Source organism: Phyllopteryx taeniolatus, chromosome 1 (genome assembly GCF_024500385.1).
Source record: "Phyllopteryx taeniolatus isolate TA_2022b chromosome 1, UOR_Ptae_1.2, whole genome shotgun sequence".
NCBI lineage: Eukaryota > Metazoa > Chordata > Actinopteri > Syngnathiformes > Syngnathidae > Phyllopteryx > Phyllopteryx taeniolatus.
In genome coordinates, this window is record NC_084502.1 from 17493169 (window position 1) to 17510390 (window position 17222).

Consider the following 17222-nt stretch of genomic DNA (forward strand, 5'->3'; position numbering starts at 1 on the left):
AAGTCCTCTACATCCAGTTTTCCAACCTAACCCCCAACCTCCCTCACAGACTCCTCCCCTCCTTCCTTGCCTGCATGTAGCGCGCTGTATTCGTTGACCCTTAGCTAGCGTGTTGGGCTCAGGTCAAAGTGAATTACTGAGGAATGTTCCCCCGTTTAATGGATGGTCTAGTAGGCCACAGCATGGAAGTGTTCCCCTTTCTTTGACAGCCAAGGGTTAGGAAGTGGGGGTGTCCTCCTTCCAGACAACTTTCCCACAGGATTCCCACCACCATCGCAGTTATGCCAGCACAGCAGATTGAAGGTTAATTAAAATCAAGACGATGTGGTTTTTGCTGTGTTAGCTGGGCCAGGAAGCTGCATTAAGTTCAATGGGCCACACACAAACACACCATTTATGAACAATAAAAAGCTTTTATTTGATTGCAGTCAATTGCCTGTTGCATACAAAGATGCTCCTGGCTGGAGACACATCTTTGTCGAGGCTGTTAGCCTTTTCGTGGTCTCTGAATGGCCAGGCTGGCTCCATGTGACTGCACCAAGGTGTGCAAGTAAACAGCCTACTTTCCAAAATGTGTGGCTAACACAAACCTCTATTGTTGATGAATTTTATGGTGATGCCTTTGAGTGTTTTAGCTCCTAAACAAGATGTTTTTAGGTCTCATGGTCGTCCCGCATTCCTACTTAGAGCAAGAGGATATGGTGCCATCCTTGTTTACAGTGCTAAGGCGCTGGCACACTTTCACAATCAAGTGTATCTCACATGTTTTTGGATCAAAGCCAGGAAAGAAATGAGCTAATAGTTTCAGATTTCTGAAGTTGTCACGGAGGCAGGTTTATGGTAGTGAACTGCTGAAAACGGAGGGGTCTTATATGCGGCTATACAGGGGCAGAGAATGTCAACAAACTTTAGCTTCAGACTATTTGGACTATAAATAAGCAGGTAATAGTCACAGAAACATTCAGGCTGGAGTCCAGCTGCTGGAGGTTTCGGCGCAGCTGGAGAAACTCACAGTGCCGTTCTTTTTACAAACACCTCTTGTGCTCTGTTTAAACCTTTTAGCCATTTGCCTTTTGTCTTTGCTGAGAGTGAATTATTACAAGTAAAAGCCCTCGAATGACTTCAGTGCCGGCATGCCAGAAGTCCAACATGAGGCTGCTATGCCGATTTTCCCCTCCTGAAAGGGTTTGGATAGCAGACGCTTAGCTCAAGTGCTCCTGTTTACACATGTTCCTATTGTATGTGAAGCAGTTTGTCCACTACTGTAAAGGGCTACTGTTTGATCAACGCTCAGGAAACGATGTGTTGACATCCAACATAAAATATCCTATAGCTGATTGGTCTCCCTGAGTCAGCAGAACATTCCAGTAAATATGAGTCCCTACTGCCCAGTTGCGTCAAGCCAGCCCAGCCAGTATTGCAGAACAATGCAGGAAAAGTCTGAATTACAGTGCACACGGAGCGTTATAATGAACTTTTAAATGTTCCCTCAGACAAAAGCTTCGCTTTGCCCAACTGCAAAGTGCAAATCAGCAAAAAAACAACAACAACAACAACAAAAAAAGACATGCTGCCAAAGGGCCATGACAGTTTTTGTGAGTACACAGTAGTGCTAAGAGTTTTTCGCTTCGTCTTCTTCCGACTTCCTCTCAAATGTCAAGTCAGGCGAGCGCGAATGTGTCCCTGGTGGCTGCATTTATTACAGGACAAATTCACTAAACACATTTTTTAAGGTATCCTCTTGTTTAACTGAGATTCTACACCACGCAGTTTTTATCTACCATTAAAATGCGATTTCCGACTCATGCCTCAGTCAACCAAGAGTAGCCTGGGCTTGTTAAACTGAAATAGCCTAGAGGCAAGTGAGTAAGACAAGTGAATAATGTTCGTCAGAAAAGATTAAATGAATGCCCAAGATAATTCCTTGAGCTTAAGGCCAGGAATGCTTGTGTTTCACAACAAGGTGTGTCTGGAAGGCAGTTTGTTGTCTTTGAAATCTTTAATAATTTTTCATCTCAACTCATCATTGCTCAGCTCCACTTCATTACCTTGTTCTACGTTTAGAAATTCTAGTCTTCAGAGTATGTATTGGCATCCGAGTTCTATCCTTAGGCCCGGTGAGTCATCCAGATGGGCATCCGCTCATCCGCAGCATTTCATTCCATCTGATCAGGAATGCGTCCATGACATGGAAACAATTGAGGTCTGGCGCTGCATCAGTGTAAGAAAACATTTGGGGGATGGCCAGTGAGGTGGTAGTTTGCCATGCTCGACGAACATTTGAGCTCATTCTTTGCAGCTCAGGAGAAGTCTTGGAGAATTACCTGTTTGTTGTTTTTTGCTGCTTGAGATGTTTGGAGCGGTTGGTGTATCTGTGTGATCCAGTCCGTGTGTGCACAACGACATTCCCGTGTTGGACTTCCAAACATCCATCCATCCATTTTCTGAGCCGCTTCTCCTCACTAGGGTCGCGGGAGTGCTGGAGCCTATCCCAGCTATCATCGGGCAGGAGGCGGGGTACACCCTGGACTGGTTGCCAGCCAATCGCAGGGCACATACAAACAAACAAAATTCGCACTCACATTCACACCTACCAATTTAGAGTCCCCAATTAATGCATGTTTTTGGGATGTGGGAGGAAACCCGAGTGCCTGGAGAAAACCCACGCAGGCACGGGGAGAACATGCAAACTCCACACAGGCGGGACCGGGGATTGAACCCCGCTCCTCAGAACTGTGAGGCTGACGCTCTAACCAGTCGGCCACCGTGCCGCCGACTTCCAAACAACCCCACTAAATTCTTTAATGTTACAGATAATTTGCAGAGATTGCATGAGAACAAAGACATTTCTCCTCATTGCATTCATTAATTAAAACCCATTTTTACCAATGAGTATGATTCGGTTCAGTGTGATACGGTACATCATTTTTTTGTGTTTTTAAAAACCATACTACTGTTTGACATCTTTTATATCTTTGATATCACCAGCAGGGAGGAGCCAGAGAGCCAGACACATTGCAGTCCATGATTGGTTTATCCTTCACTTGCATGTCAGTCCAACATTCTGCCTGTAATAATATGGGCAATATTTCCATGATGGAAATGATCAGGGTTCACCATTGAAATCGGTGCCATGGTGAGCTCTTTGAACTGTACCACTTTGGTTTTAAGTTACTGCATCTTTTATGTACAGAAGGAAAGTATCAATTGAGCCAGTGTCAAGAAAGTACAGATTTTATCTTTGTAAGAAAAGTGTAAACAATTCTAAGCTCCTTTGATGCTGATCATGTCACTGTGTGACTCCGCGCAACAAGCCATGAGCTCAAGAGCCTGATCTACTTTGCCTTTGGGCATGCAAACAGCCCACATGATTATCCAGAATGTGCTACTGTGCAGACTAAAGACATTCACATCTAGCATGAGGAGATTCTTTGTGTGCACCAGCTCCTCACATTTCACCAAGTCAATAATTAATGGTCTGCTACTGTGAGGTAAGGCTTTATCAGGCCGCTCCTGCCAGCCGCAAGGGTGTGTACACCGCTGACATGTGGCTCCTGTTTGTTTCTCCGCTGCTGTCCAGCACACACAGCGTCAGCATCAGGAGACAGGAGGTCTCCTGTGGGTGAGGCTCTATCTACAACCCCAATTCCAAATAAGTTGTGACGTCCATCCATCCATCCATTGTCTGAGCCGCTTCTCCTCACTAGGGTCGCGGGCGCGCTGGAGCCTATCCCAGCTATCATCGGGCAGGAGGCGGGGTACACCCTGAACTGGTTGCCAGCCAATCGCAGGGCACATACAAACAAACAACCATTTGCACTCACATTCACACCTACTGGCAATTTAGAGTTGTCAATCAACCTACCATGCATGTTTTTGGGATGTGGGAGGAAACCGGAGCGCCCGGAGAAAACCCACGCAGGGACGGGGAGAACATGCAAACTCCACACAGGCGGGGCCACGGATTGAACCCCGGTCCTCAGAACTGTGAGGCAGACGCTCTAACCAGTCGTCCACCGTGCCGCCAAAGTTGGGACGTCTTAAACATAAATAAAAACAGAACCTATATTCGACCTATATTTAATTGAATACACTACAAAGACAAGATATTTAATGTTCAAACTGATAAACTTTATTGTTTTTAGCAAATAATCATTAAGTTAGAATTTTATGGCTGCAACACGTTCCAAAAAAGCTGGGACAGGTGGCAAAAAAGACTGAGAAAGTTGAGGAATGCTCATCAAACATCTGTTTGGAACATCCCACAGGTGAACAGGCTAATTGGGAACAGGTGGGTGCCATCATTGGGTATAAAAGGAGCTTCCCTGAATTGCTCAGTCATTCACAAGCAAAGATGGGGCAAGGTTCACCTCTTTGTGAACAAGTGCGTGTGAAAATAGTCAAACAGTTTAAGGACAATGTTCGTCAACGTACATTTGCAAGGAATTTAGGGATTTCATCATCTACGGTCCATAATATCATCAAAAGGTTCAGAGAATCTGGAGAAATCACTGCATCTAAGTGGCAAGGGCGAAAACAGACATTGAATGCCCGTGACCTTCGATCCCTCAGGTGGCACGGCATCAAAAACCGACATCAATGTGTAAAGGATATCACCACATGGGCTCAGGAACACTTCGGAAAACCAATGTCAGTAAATACAGTTTGGCGCTACATCCCTAAGTACAACTTGAAGCTCTACTATGCAAAGCAAAAGCCATTTATCAACAACACCCAGAAACGCCGCCGGCTTCACTGGGCCCGAGCTCATCTAAGATGGACTGATGCCAAATGGAAAAGTGTTCTGTGGTCCGACAAGTCCACATTTCAAATTGTTTTTGGAAGTTGTGGACGTCGTCTCCTCCGGGCCAAAGAAGAAAAGAACCATCCGGACTGTTATGGACGCAAAGTTCAAAAGCCAGCACCTGTGATCGTATGGGGCTGTGTTAGTGCTAATGGCATGGGTAACTAACACATCTGTGAAGCCACCATTAATGCTGAAAGGTACATACAGGTTTTGGAGAAACATATGCTGCCATCCAAGCAAAGTCTTTTTCATGGACGACCCTGCTTATTTCAGCAAGACAATGCCAAACCACATTCTGCACGTGTTACAACAGCGTGGCTTTGTAGTAAAACAGTGCGGGTACAAGACTGGCTTGCCTGCAGTCCAGACCTGTCTCCCATTGAAAATGTGTATCGCATTATGAAGCGTAAAATACGACAACGGAGACCCCGGACTGTTGAACAGCTGAAGCTGTACATCAAGCAAGAATGGGAAAGAATTCCACCTACAAAGCTTCAACAATTAGTCTCCTCAGTTCCCAAACGTTTATTGAATGTTGTTAAACGAAAAGGTGTTGTAACACAGTGGTAAACATGACCCTGTCCCAGCTTTTTTGGAACGTTTTGCAGCCATAAAATTCCAAGTTAATGATTATTTGCTAAAAACAATAATGTTTATCAGTTTGAACATTAAATATATTGTCTTTGTAGTGTATTCAATTCAATATAGGTTGAACATGATTTGCAAATCATTGTGTTCTGTTTTTATTTATGTTTAACACAACGTCCCAACTTCATTGGGATTGGGGTTGTAAAATGGGGAGTCTCACTGATGGTTTGGACCAATTGAGCGGTCACAGATGTGTGAGCCCCGCCCCTCAAACACTTGAAACAGATGAGAGTGTTTGCTGACTTTATGCTTTCTCTGCCCAGCTCCTAGAAACTGTAAGCATTATTGGATAGTGTGCTGTGATTGTGTTACAAGCGTGTTATCCCCAGTATAATTGATAAAGGAGGAACCAAATTATCGGAAGTGTAAAACAAATTGATATTTAAATGACCACTGTAAGGGATGCCTCGGTAGGCTCACTGGCTCACACAAGAGGGTTTTGGATCGGATCTGACAGTTATGTAAACAGTCAATGGCCGATTAAGGATGGGAATGACGGGTGTTGAACCAGAGCCAGTATGTAGGGAGCACCTCTATGTGGGCCACAGGATTGCGTGCACATCAGAGCTCTTAACCAAGCAGGAACACAGATACTAGTACATAAATGCATGGCAGCGCTGCCCAACATGCAATCATTTGTGCAACCCTGTTTACCCTTGTCGCTCAGAACGACAGGTCACTGGCAAACTCTGTGACAATATAGAGGAAATATTTATAAACTATTCTACATTTTAAACTATATCTCTCCTTAAGTCTGATGCAAGTATATACTCTGGCATTGTACAAAATGCTCAAAACATCTTGGGATGTTTAATCTGGCAGCCTCTTTCTGCATAGAGGAGATTAAACCAGTGCATGCATGTGGTTTTCGCTCTCATTAACAGCAAACAAGCAGTGACAGCAATAGAAACACTTGCAAACCTCCCACAATGCAGTTCAAAGTCCAATATGTCTGCATTCTTGCTGTGATTGGTTGTCATTACCCTGATGATATCCTCGTGCTTCTGGATGCTGTTGGGGGTTACAAATTATAATGATGAAGATGACGAACCCACCAGCCCACATTCTAAGAACATGGATGGGGAGCTATGATCTTAGTGTGGTCATGAGGTTTATTCACTTTTATTCTTATTACTCAAACTAAATATGAGCTAGGCGGCACGGTGGCCGACTGGTTAGAGCGTCAGCCTCACAGTTCTGAGGTGCGGGGTTCAATCCCCGTCCCCGCCTGTGTGGAGTTTGCATGTTCTCCCCGTGCCTGCGTGGGTTTTCTCCGGGCACTCCGGTTTCCTCCCACATCCCAAAAACATGCATTAATTGGAGACTCTAAATTGCCCCTAGGCATGACTGTGAGTGCGAATGGTTGTTTGTTTCTATGTGCCCTGCGATTGGCTGGCAACCAGTTCAGGGTGTACCCCGCCTCCTGCCCGATGACAGCTGGGATAGGCTCCAGCACGCCCGCGACCCTAGTGAGGAGAAGCGGCTCAGAAAATGGATGGATGGATATGAGCTACTCGATCAAGAAAGATAGGGAGTGAAGTACCGGTACTTGCAACCTCTGAAATCTAACACAACAGGTCGAAGACATTGTTGGAACATTTATTTATTTATTTATTTTTCAAAATATTTATTAACAGTACAGACAATGTTTATGACATTTTAACCTTCCCAAATGTAATAAAATAGTAAAAAGAATAGTTCAGTAAACCATAAAAACTCTACTTTTATGTTTAGTGACAAACTCACTTTTTGTTGTGGTTCACCGAAAGTAATCAATTCATACAAATATGAATATTACAATTGTACTGTGTCACACTGCTTATGTGTTAGTTTTGAATTACTTTCAGAAAAAACATCTGTGTATTTCTGGCATTTAACTTTCATATATACATAACTTTAACAAGACAACAATGCCAACAACAGATGACAAATGATAATCTTAGAAGACTTCCAACTGAATTAGTAAGTATAGTTTTTTTTCTGAAAATCAAACATTAACATTTTGTTTTTACAAATAAAATCAAGTTAGTTGCTAAAAAATACTTATTCCACTAGCTCGTTCTATTCAATTCAGTGATTCTTTGGTGTACTAGTGGTGTTGGGGCATGTGCGTACGACTATGGATTTTATTGAAAATGGTAACTGAATTCTGAATCGGTGGACCAGCAAATTGTTTGAGTGTTAACTGTACTTGAGCTCCATCAATCCCACATCAGTGCCATTCACGTGTTGAAGGAAATCTTCTTTATTTGCGCCAACAATGCCTTTAATTAGATTTAAATTCCAATTATCTGATGTTTTCTAGCGCTTTTCTCAGTGTGTAGTTGGCACATGGGACAGGCCTACGTGAGGGAAGCCTGAAATATAACACAAAGTAGACTGATGCCAGGCCAAGCTTGTTGTAACAAAACAAAAACTGCAAGACTTGAAATGACGTCTGGCCCCCACCAAGCCTCAAGGTGATGGAACAAGTGGACAGTATCAGGAAAGCATTGTGCAACTGGTCACACTTAGCTCTTTCATGATTTGCCACGTGGAATTGCAACACCTTCATGAATGTACACGCACGCCCCAACACTAGTATGCGAAAGAATCACTGAACTAAATACAAATAAAATAAAATATATATAGAGTGTAATAACACAATCAAACATATTATAATTAATATTTTAGCTCTGCTCTGCTACTATTTAGAAAAAACAAACTCTAGTATGATGCATTTTTTTTTGGACAGTTCAGTATTATTTAACTTTTTGAACTTTTAAGGACAGTTCCATTTTGATCTTTAAGAGCTCTTTAGTTTTTGACATTTATTACCTTTTATGTGCAGTACATTTTAATTTAATCATCATTTAGGTAGTTTTTATGTTGATCAAGTATACTTTTTTTAGGAATAAAACATATGCCTCATTTTGAATGATTAGGCCTACTCTGTTACTTTCTTTTAATGCTGTCATTATGGTGGTACTTGGAGAGTTAAGTGTTGTTGTTTTTTTTTCTTTTGAGGTTGTCCATGGTGCAAACAGTTTGAGCGCCTCTGCCCTCTGATATGAGAGCGCACACACCCAAACACACACACTTTAGACTTCACACGATTGCGCTTCCTTGGTTAGTCACTCCCTCACTGCTTTTTTTTACAATGCCACCATTGCTGGAATACATCTGTTGTCATTTAAAGGGAGCGCCATTGTTTCAGTCCAGACAGACCATTCATCAATCTGCCGCAAGTCCCCCGGCTGATTTTTAATCTCCAGGTGTTTCTGCCTGGACAGGTATGCAGGCGGCTCACAAACTGTGATGTCATGTTGAGATTTGGAAGGTGTGAGTTTAGAGTTCTTTCAAGGGGAGGCGCCTCAGGTGGCTTTGCAACGTACGTGTACATGTATTCACTTGAGGAAGTGTTTGAGTTCCCATTTTAGGGAACAACAATAATTTGGATCCCCCATTTCTGTACTACACTTCTTTTTTTTCATCTGTGTAGGCTAACCTAGAGCCTGACTATATTAGATTATCTAAGACTATATAAGACTAAACATGACTAAACTGTTGCAGAACCTCGATTCAGTTTAGCCTTGTGGAGAGACCATAAAACATAACGCTTTATTGCCCGGTGATCCCGTTAACAATCTGGAATGGCCTCACGTGGGGGACGGCTTTAACCCACATATTTCTTTTCTTTGTTTAGGCTCGTTCACGTGTTGGAGGTTTAAGAGGGAAGGAGAGACTGGCATGGTGTTTCATCCTATTTTTTTTCTTCACAGAATAGAAAGTTTCTTGATTTACTCAAACTTTCCTCACAGTGTGTTTTAGCTACAAGGACTGTGTAGTTGATTGCCGTTTCTAATGAGCCATGTTGACCTAAATTATTGAAATCAACTGACTTCTGAATCATGATGAATGGAAAATTCAATATTTTTTTTAGGAGGACGGAATAATCATGTCACACTGCTTATTTTCCCAATTTCTCTCTCATTTTTGTACAGGGAAAAACTGTCCGTGGCTCGCCTGCAGAGGGAAGTCGCACGGAGCAAGAGTGAGGGAACAATGGTAAAGTACCCTGGAGCATCTTTGTTCACACACCCACGAGTCAGTCACATGGTGCAACCTCATCAACTGGTTTTGTAGGAGACAATTATGATGATTAAATGATCTAAAAAAGACAACAGACTACAGACAGAAATCCGAATGCTAAGCGAGGCTTCCTAATGCATATGGGGAGGTCACGCGGTAGGGCCGACAAACCCCGTGATGCAGTGGAGTTCGGCTGATAGCTCCGACCACAGCCTGTCTCGGATTTGCTATGGCGCGAAAGCAAAATTCCTAAAGCAAAATTCATATATTGTAATACGGTCTTGTGTGAGCCTCTCCCTGAGAGGGATTTCTTTCCTTCTTCTTTTTGCTGCTTCGTCTCATGGTTGAGGAGGTCAGCGTATCAGCTCACACAACCAGAGTATTAGTTAAAGGCACTTTAGCATACTGTGACCGCCATGGAGGTTCAAATCTACACGAGAATGTACGCATATATTATGTAGTAAAAGTAGATGACCACTGACGCCAGCAAAGTCACATCGAGTCATCTTCCCACCCTTCCGCCCCTTCTCTGACCTCCATCTGACCCTTCCATGCCATCATGCCACTCATGCATGGGCGTCCAACTTACAGTATAGATGGCTGCATGGCCATTAGTCTCACGTGCACTTATACTGGCTTTTTCCAGTTTTTGCTTCAGCAAAAAATATATCAAATTGATACTTGTCCTTCTCAGTTTATACAGTAGCTGTCACATCCGCTGATTCCTCACTGTGTACGTGCAGACGCTGCAATTATTTGTGTGGCATCTGTGTCATTGCCTCGTCCTATAACACTAACTTCGCCGACCTCCGCCAAGGAAAACATCTCATTGGCCATGGAGAGCTGCTCACACTCTAGCAGGCGCATAACATGCTAATTATGTCTTTGGAGGACTCTGTGTTTGTGTGTGTGTGTGTGTGTGTGTGTGTGTGTGTGTGTGTGTAATAAAGGCATGCACATGGTGGCAAGAGGGGATGAGTTATCTGTACGAGACAGGAGCTGGTAGGGGGGTATCACTAAGCACCATTTGAAATTGGGATTATCCCAGTTGGAGTCCCCTCACACTCTCTTTCTGTCTCTTTCTGGCATTCCTGGGAGGCATCGCAGCTCCTCACTAGAAAGGAAAAAAGCTGCATGGGGAAGATAATAACTGTAAAAATGCTGGCGGTTGGCGAAAAGTGGAAGCCACGGGAGATTAACTAGTAAAGGACGTGTGATGGTTCTCGTTGGGAACAGATCCCAGGCAGATGGTAGTCGTCTCACTGCATGTCTCTGCAGGGACATCACACCGTTAGCGGCACATCATGCAGGTCAGCGCAAGCCACAGGTCTCTCATGCACAGTAACACAACTGAAGCAGCATTAACAACAGAGTTTACAGTGTGTGTTGTGTTTTAGTTGGAGGTCCTGTTGAGACACATGACTACTGACTGCACCACCTTACAACACTTCTGGTTATGGATCTTTTGGGAGAATCACTAGAAGCCTATTGAACAATTTGCTGGTGCGAACTCGCAAACTTTATTGTCATACCAGAGGGATTTGATATTAGTTCAGCTGGACCTTCACAGTCTGGAAATGCAAATTTAAAACTCCTACAAGAAAAACAGGAGCGTTTGGCATAGGTCATTTTTGTTTTTTTGAGGTCTCCTTCCAAAAGGCTCATCTGTTCTGAGTCCAACTGCTCATTAACAGGCTCATCGCCTCTCTAGGTTTCTTCTAGAATTCTTCCCAGAGGCGTGGTGCTGGGCAGGGCCAGTTTTTTTAAAGCCGCAATCTCAGTCCATTTGGGGAGTGTGCAGGATGCGAGGTTTCCTGTCAGGCTCAAAACACACGTACACATGCAGACTCATAAAGAGAGTGTTACATGCACTGCTGAGGGGGCGGGGCTCCCCATTAAAAAGGCATTTGGACTGTTAGCTAAGATTATGGCCACTGGAAACGGCTGTGTAAACAACACGTGAAAATAAACCATCTCGACTTGGGGATACGTCAGCCAAAAAGACAGCATACTCACACAGGTGCTGCTGTCAAGGTTTGGCTTGATGCTTGAGGCCGTGCTTGACTAAATTAGAACAATAAAAGAATGAAATGTAAAAGTGAAAAAAGGATATTTTGCCATGAAAACACAATTTTGCTGTTGTAGTGTGAAATGTGTAATGAACATTTGCGAGATTCTTCATATAATCTTCTTTATAAAAGTAACATGTTGAAATGAACACGAAATTTGTTTGTTTTGCTAATTGCTGCTGTCTTCCTAAGTAAAGTCAGCGCATGTGCAGTAAGGAGATTGACAAGTCCAATACATGGGGTTGGGGGTGGGGAGGGGGCACTCAAAACAATGATGATTGATGAGAGTTGTCAAAGTCGTTTTAGTTTGGGGGCTACATTCACCCCACTTGATCTCAAGTGGGCCCGACCAGTATATTCGTGAATAACCTATGAATAACGACTATTCCAAATTTTCAGTTGTTTTGGTGCAAAAAATGACAAGTATATGAAAAAAATATTCACATTTATGTAGGATTGTCTTGTTGCAAATGTCGTTGCAAATCAGCAATCTGAAATTTCTTAACAAAAACGATTGCAATTTTACCCGTATTATGAATCAGTGTTTCATTTAAACGTGCAACTTACTAATCAAAGTGGATCCTATTATTTTACGTTATTAAACAACTTAAGATTTAGAAATAATATAAAATTTACATAAATTTCCACATCCATCTGGGGGCTTAGTTTTGGGTAGTATGTTTTCAGTTATTCTATGAAAAATTATACATGCTATGACTTATTTTTTCTCACTTTATTTCTGAAGTGACATTAAACAGACAAATAAGAATTTGCATCCAGTAGTGCTGCAATTAGTAATCGAGTATTCTACTGACAATTCTATCGAATAATCAAGTAATCGACGAAAATATGTTTTTGTTTTTTTTTTCTCAATAATTACTGTCTTTAATGTTACGTTAATTGTCGTTGTCGTTTGTGTGCCCAACAGAGTGATAGCTTTCATATGGTGGGACACTTCCACTTGAGTAATTTTCCTTGAAAGCATCAACATCGTGGTTACATCATTCTGAAGTTGCCTTAGTAAAATAAACTTTGGTATGTTGAGCTACAGGATAAGCGGTAGAGAAGATGGATGGATGTTGAGCTATTGAGAAAGAACAGCAGTGTTCGTATCTCAGTGCTTTGGTAAATATGGCGAGTCTTTTCAAGTCAATGGGCTCGGGTCCGAGAGAAGTCATGAGTCATTGCTGTTCAAGTCCAAGTCTTGTGACATTTTGTCAAGTCGTGTCTAAAGTCACGAAATTCCTGACTTGAGTGCAAGTCATGTGACTCGACTCCACACCTCTGTCAAATTCGGAGGGGCAGTTAGTTTCATATTGCCATTTAAAAAGTGATGGTCACTCTGCCCTCCAGAGGACAACATTTTCTTTCACTTAGAAGTAGCAGTTATTGTGTTCTCTATCTTTATGGCCCGCAGGCCGTACGCTTAATAACATTGTGATAGTTAAGCATTTTGATGTTATTTTAAGATTGTGAAGTAAGATTTAAAGAATAATTGCATTCAAACAAAGAAAACTTTATTGATCAGATTTTATGAAACATTTGGGGGACCCTGGAAGCCTCGAAGTCCCAGGGAATTGTCTGTTCTCGCCTCATGGTAAGTCCCCCTCCAGCATGTGCATATAGATAGGAAACAAAAATCACTGCTCTAATATTAATTATTGGTTATTAGTGTCATGAGTACCGAAGCCCTTTGTTGTTTGGTATGTGCAGTCAAAGGCAGAAGTCTCAGGCCACCACAATCTTTATTTTTTTTAAAACATCTTTTTGACAGCAGTCATTTTTAAATAGTAGTAAATACTCAGTACTGTGTAGTTTATAGTAATTAAATGAGCAATGACACCATGATTAATGACCGTATATTTATCACGAAAGCACATTGACAGCACCGTTAAGATCAAGATCTTTTCTGTAGCCGATAAAGAAACGCCTCACAGGGCTTCTTGGTCCTCACGGAGTGTTTCTGACAGCCGTTGCCTGAATGTGTGACAGTGTAGCCTTCTGTGTGTATGTGGAGGGGCTGGAAAGGGGGGTATTGAACTCAGGTGCTGCCTAAGCACATGGAGCTTATCATCCACGTCCAGGGGCAGCGCGGGCCTCAGCTTGCCTCCCCCTTGAACACATCGACCTGACCGGTGGACGAGTGCTGACGGCCAGGTGAAAATCAAAGCTGCACACCGTCACTCTCAGCCACGGCACTGAATGAATGACCCAGAGTGCGCGGGTGTGGAAGAAGGTTCTCCCTTGGTGATGATAAATTGCCACTGGTATAATTTTGCATATTCCTGGGGAGTGTGTATTCTTCCCCTAATATGCTAGTGCAAGCGGTTGTTTCAGAGAAGTGCTCTCCATGATAATTGAATCGATGTCCCTTGAGACAATTTATATTTGACGTAAATCCACGAAAGTCCAAGTTGCAGTTTCTACTCATACTAAAAAATACTTTGTGGCTTTGCTATTATGTGTAAATAACGATTCTTCTCCATTTCTATTTGGTGCATTTTATTACAGTACTGTATTAGTTAGATTTTCTTGGTTTGTTCCAGGAGAACTCTATAAAAACTAGGCATTGATAAAGACGGACACGTAAATATGAATAAAGGAATATAATATACAGTATTGATCGTTATCATAGTTGTAGTTTACATTATACTGGCAGCTGTGTCTAATATTTGGACTCCCTGATGTTGCGAAATGAGGTAACCAAAATATTAAGGGCAGCTCTCAGTATGATGCATTGCACTTTTACACCACTGCAAATGCATGAATACATCTTTGACTGTTTGCTGTTTGCTGAGCATTATTAACTTAGGCAGTTTTTAAAATATATTTAATGTATTTGGTCTGCTAAGATTGTGCAAGTGTACCTAATGATGTGGCTGCCATGTATGCAGCGTTAAGGAACAGAACGTATTTAGGACAATTTGACAATACATAAGGTGCAATAATAATGCACCTATTTGCTGAGATGTAAAACAATAGAATGACACAGCCAGTTGCAATGATATGGGACGGTTTGCTAGTGTTCTTATTATCAAAGTAATGAACTGAACTGATGCACATTTTCTGCAATATGCATAATAATACCACGACAGGAGGATTTGTCTTTATTCAAATAGATTCTATGTGCCAGCAAGGCAGCCAAAGTCTTCCTTGTTGTACCCTTTCATTTGAATTCAGTCCTTCTGATGAGCGCACACGCACGCACACATAATCCACTGCCATGTTTTATTAATGAACTAAGAACCTTTATGGTGTATTGTGTCCCTGATGTTTGCTTTAGCAACGAGCCAGAGACCCGCTCCAGGCCCTTTGATTAGAATCTGAATGAGGGGGTGAAGGTGAAGGTCTGGGTAATGAAGAGATTATTGAGCTGCCCCAAAATTGTACCCGCATGCTGCATGAGGAAGTACAGACTTACTGATAGACAGCAATTGATGGACATTCTGGGCCTGCTCGTGCACTTGAGCTGATAATGCTGATGTAGCTCTTCCTAAATGGGATTCGGAACTACAGGCAGAGACTGAGGTCTCTAATTAATTTATAACCCTCCGTGGATCTTTGATGGGGGGTGGAGGGGGAAGGGGGAGAGGTGCAGTTGTTGTGCCTTGTAGTAATTCAGCTTGGATGGGCACCATTACCTTCTAATGCAGAGCAATTTCAGATGCAGAGTTCATGCTGGCCCCCGCTTCAGCTAATACAATTACAACGTAACAAGCATGGTCTCTATACATAATCTACGTCCTCTTGCAGTCTGTTCAATTCTGAGCGTTGTATGGTCACATTGATAAATTGATTCATCTCTAGATGGGTGCCTTTTTATTATCCCGGAAATGAAACCCCCCTTATCTGTGATGGGGGTCAAATTTTATCCTCAAAGGCTCAATCTGAGTTTATTGAAACTAATGAATATTGCTCATCAGATATAAAAAAAAAGCCATCCCAAGGCCATTTTACAAATTACTTTTCCTATTCCGTTTGATGTTGTTTTATTTTTTTCCCTGTAATGTTTGGGAAGCAAATTTGTTGGAGCCCTTGTTACTCCAGCAAAATGGCGTGCTCTACAGGCAGAAGCCCATATTACACATATACATATGACGACCGTGAGTGAAAGCATCATTTTTCGTTGGTTGAACTGAAATAAATGTTCTCATAGAGGTTTGCTGCATGCCATTAAAGAACACTCCAAGGAATAGAAGTCATGGAGGCGGCATAGGCATTAAACATTTCAGTCAGTCTGATGTATTGCTGTGGATTTCTGGCCACAGCATAAAGATATGGTAATGTTGGCTTTAACAGCCTCCTGCCTGGTTAAACCATCACAATTATATATTGAACTAAAGCTATCAAGAGCTTTTACTGGAATAAGACTGTAAATCCCGCCTTGTTATTGAGATTCTTGGCATCAGTCTGTCGGCAGACATAGGTGCTTACACTTGGGCCTTTGCGGGGCCATGTGGGCAACAAAAAATAACAAAAGCTACTGTTGCATGAGGAACGTGCAACAATACCGTGCACATTACTGCATGAAGAAAAGGCTTTTGTCTTTTATATTATTAGGAGCTTTGTCATTCAAATTCCATTTTCACCCGCCTCGCTCGCTTGCACGTTTGCGAAGAAGTTGTTTTTCTCCATAACAAAGTGAAGAAGTTTAGTCTGGGTCCAGGTGCAGAGGTCTCGCGTTTAGGTATGAGGGATGTCGCACTTTTTTACATTTTTATTTTTTTTTGCAGCTGGATTTATAGCAGCCATTACTTTTGAAAAGGAGAGCATCTGTGTTGTGTAAAGAGCTGTTACACATACTGTAGCAGCCACCAATTTATAACCACGACAAGACAGTGCAAGGGTTTTAAATGGTGTCTTGGGTTTAGTATTCATGCCCTAATGGATTCCACTTGACACAATGTGCCTTTGTGATTGAACTGTTCTGTGTTATACAACATTAGTGCTATTTGGTTGTTCATTGGTCTTGTATGGTTACTGGAAAACAGGCCTCTGTATTGTTGAGTAATTTGAAGAATTGAATGAATTTGAATGTGATGTTCCTAATTTCCACTGTGTGGAGTTTGTGTGTCCTCCTTGCGTGGGTTTCCTTCCCACATCCCAAAAAAGTGCATGGTGGGTTAATTGAAGACTCTAAATTGCCCGTAGGTGTGGATGTGAGTGCAAATTGTTGTTTCTTTCTATGTGCCCTGCGATTGGCTAGGCGACCAGTTCAGGGTGTACCCCGCCTCTCGCCCGAAGATAGCTGGTAGAGGACAGCCACATTTCCCTCAATATATTTACGTGCATTTCCCTTATTCCACCACTAGATGTCCTCCTCATGCTTTTCTGCAAACTGCTCTGCGACGACCAGATACTTTTTGACTGAATGCGGGAAAATAAGCTTCAACAACATACAGTACAGTATATGTAGAGTCTTGAGTGTTGCCTCAAATTATTTGTTAATTGCCTTAAAAGTTTATGCAACAAACTATTACCATGATTTTAGACAGCTTCTTTTGTTTTTAAAATAAAGTGATGCTTGATTTAAATTTTCAGAGAATGTTCTTTTATTGAGTTAGTTCTGTGACCATTTTGGTTTGCCATTTTTTTTTTTATTGAAGAGTATCTGCAATTTTCTAATA

General features: G+C 42.1%; 1 protein-coding gene across 9 annotated transcripts in view; it reads left to right on the forward strand.

Annotated features, from left to right (window-relative positions):
- The window catches only part of LOC133479653 (nck-associated protein 5-like), a 103623-nt gene that overhangs the window by 37319 nt on the left and 49082 nt on the right, over window positions 1–17222 (forward strand). For all 9 annotated transcript variants that reach the window (XM_061776969.1, XM_061776977.1, XM_061776916.1 and 6 more), the window contains one exon: window positions 9439–9502. In XM_061776969.1, the coding sequence (XP_061632953.1) occupies window positions 9439–9502 (64 nt within the window). The remainder of the gene's footprint in view (window positions 1–9438; window positions 9503–17222) is intronic.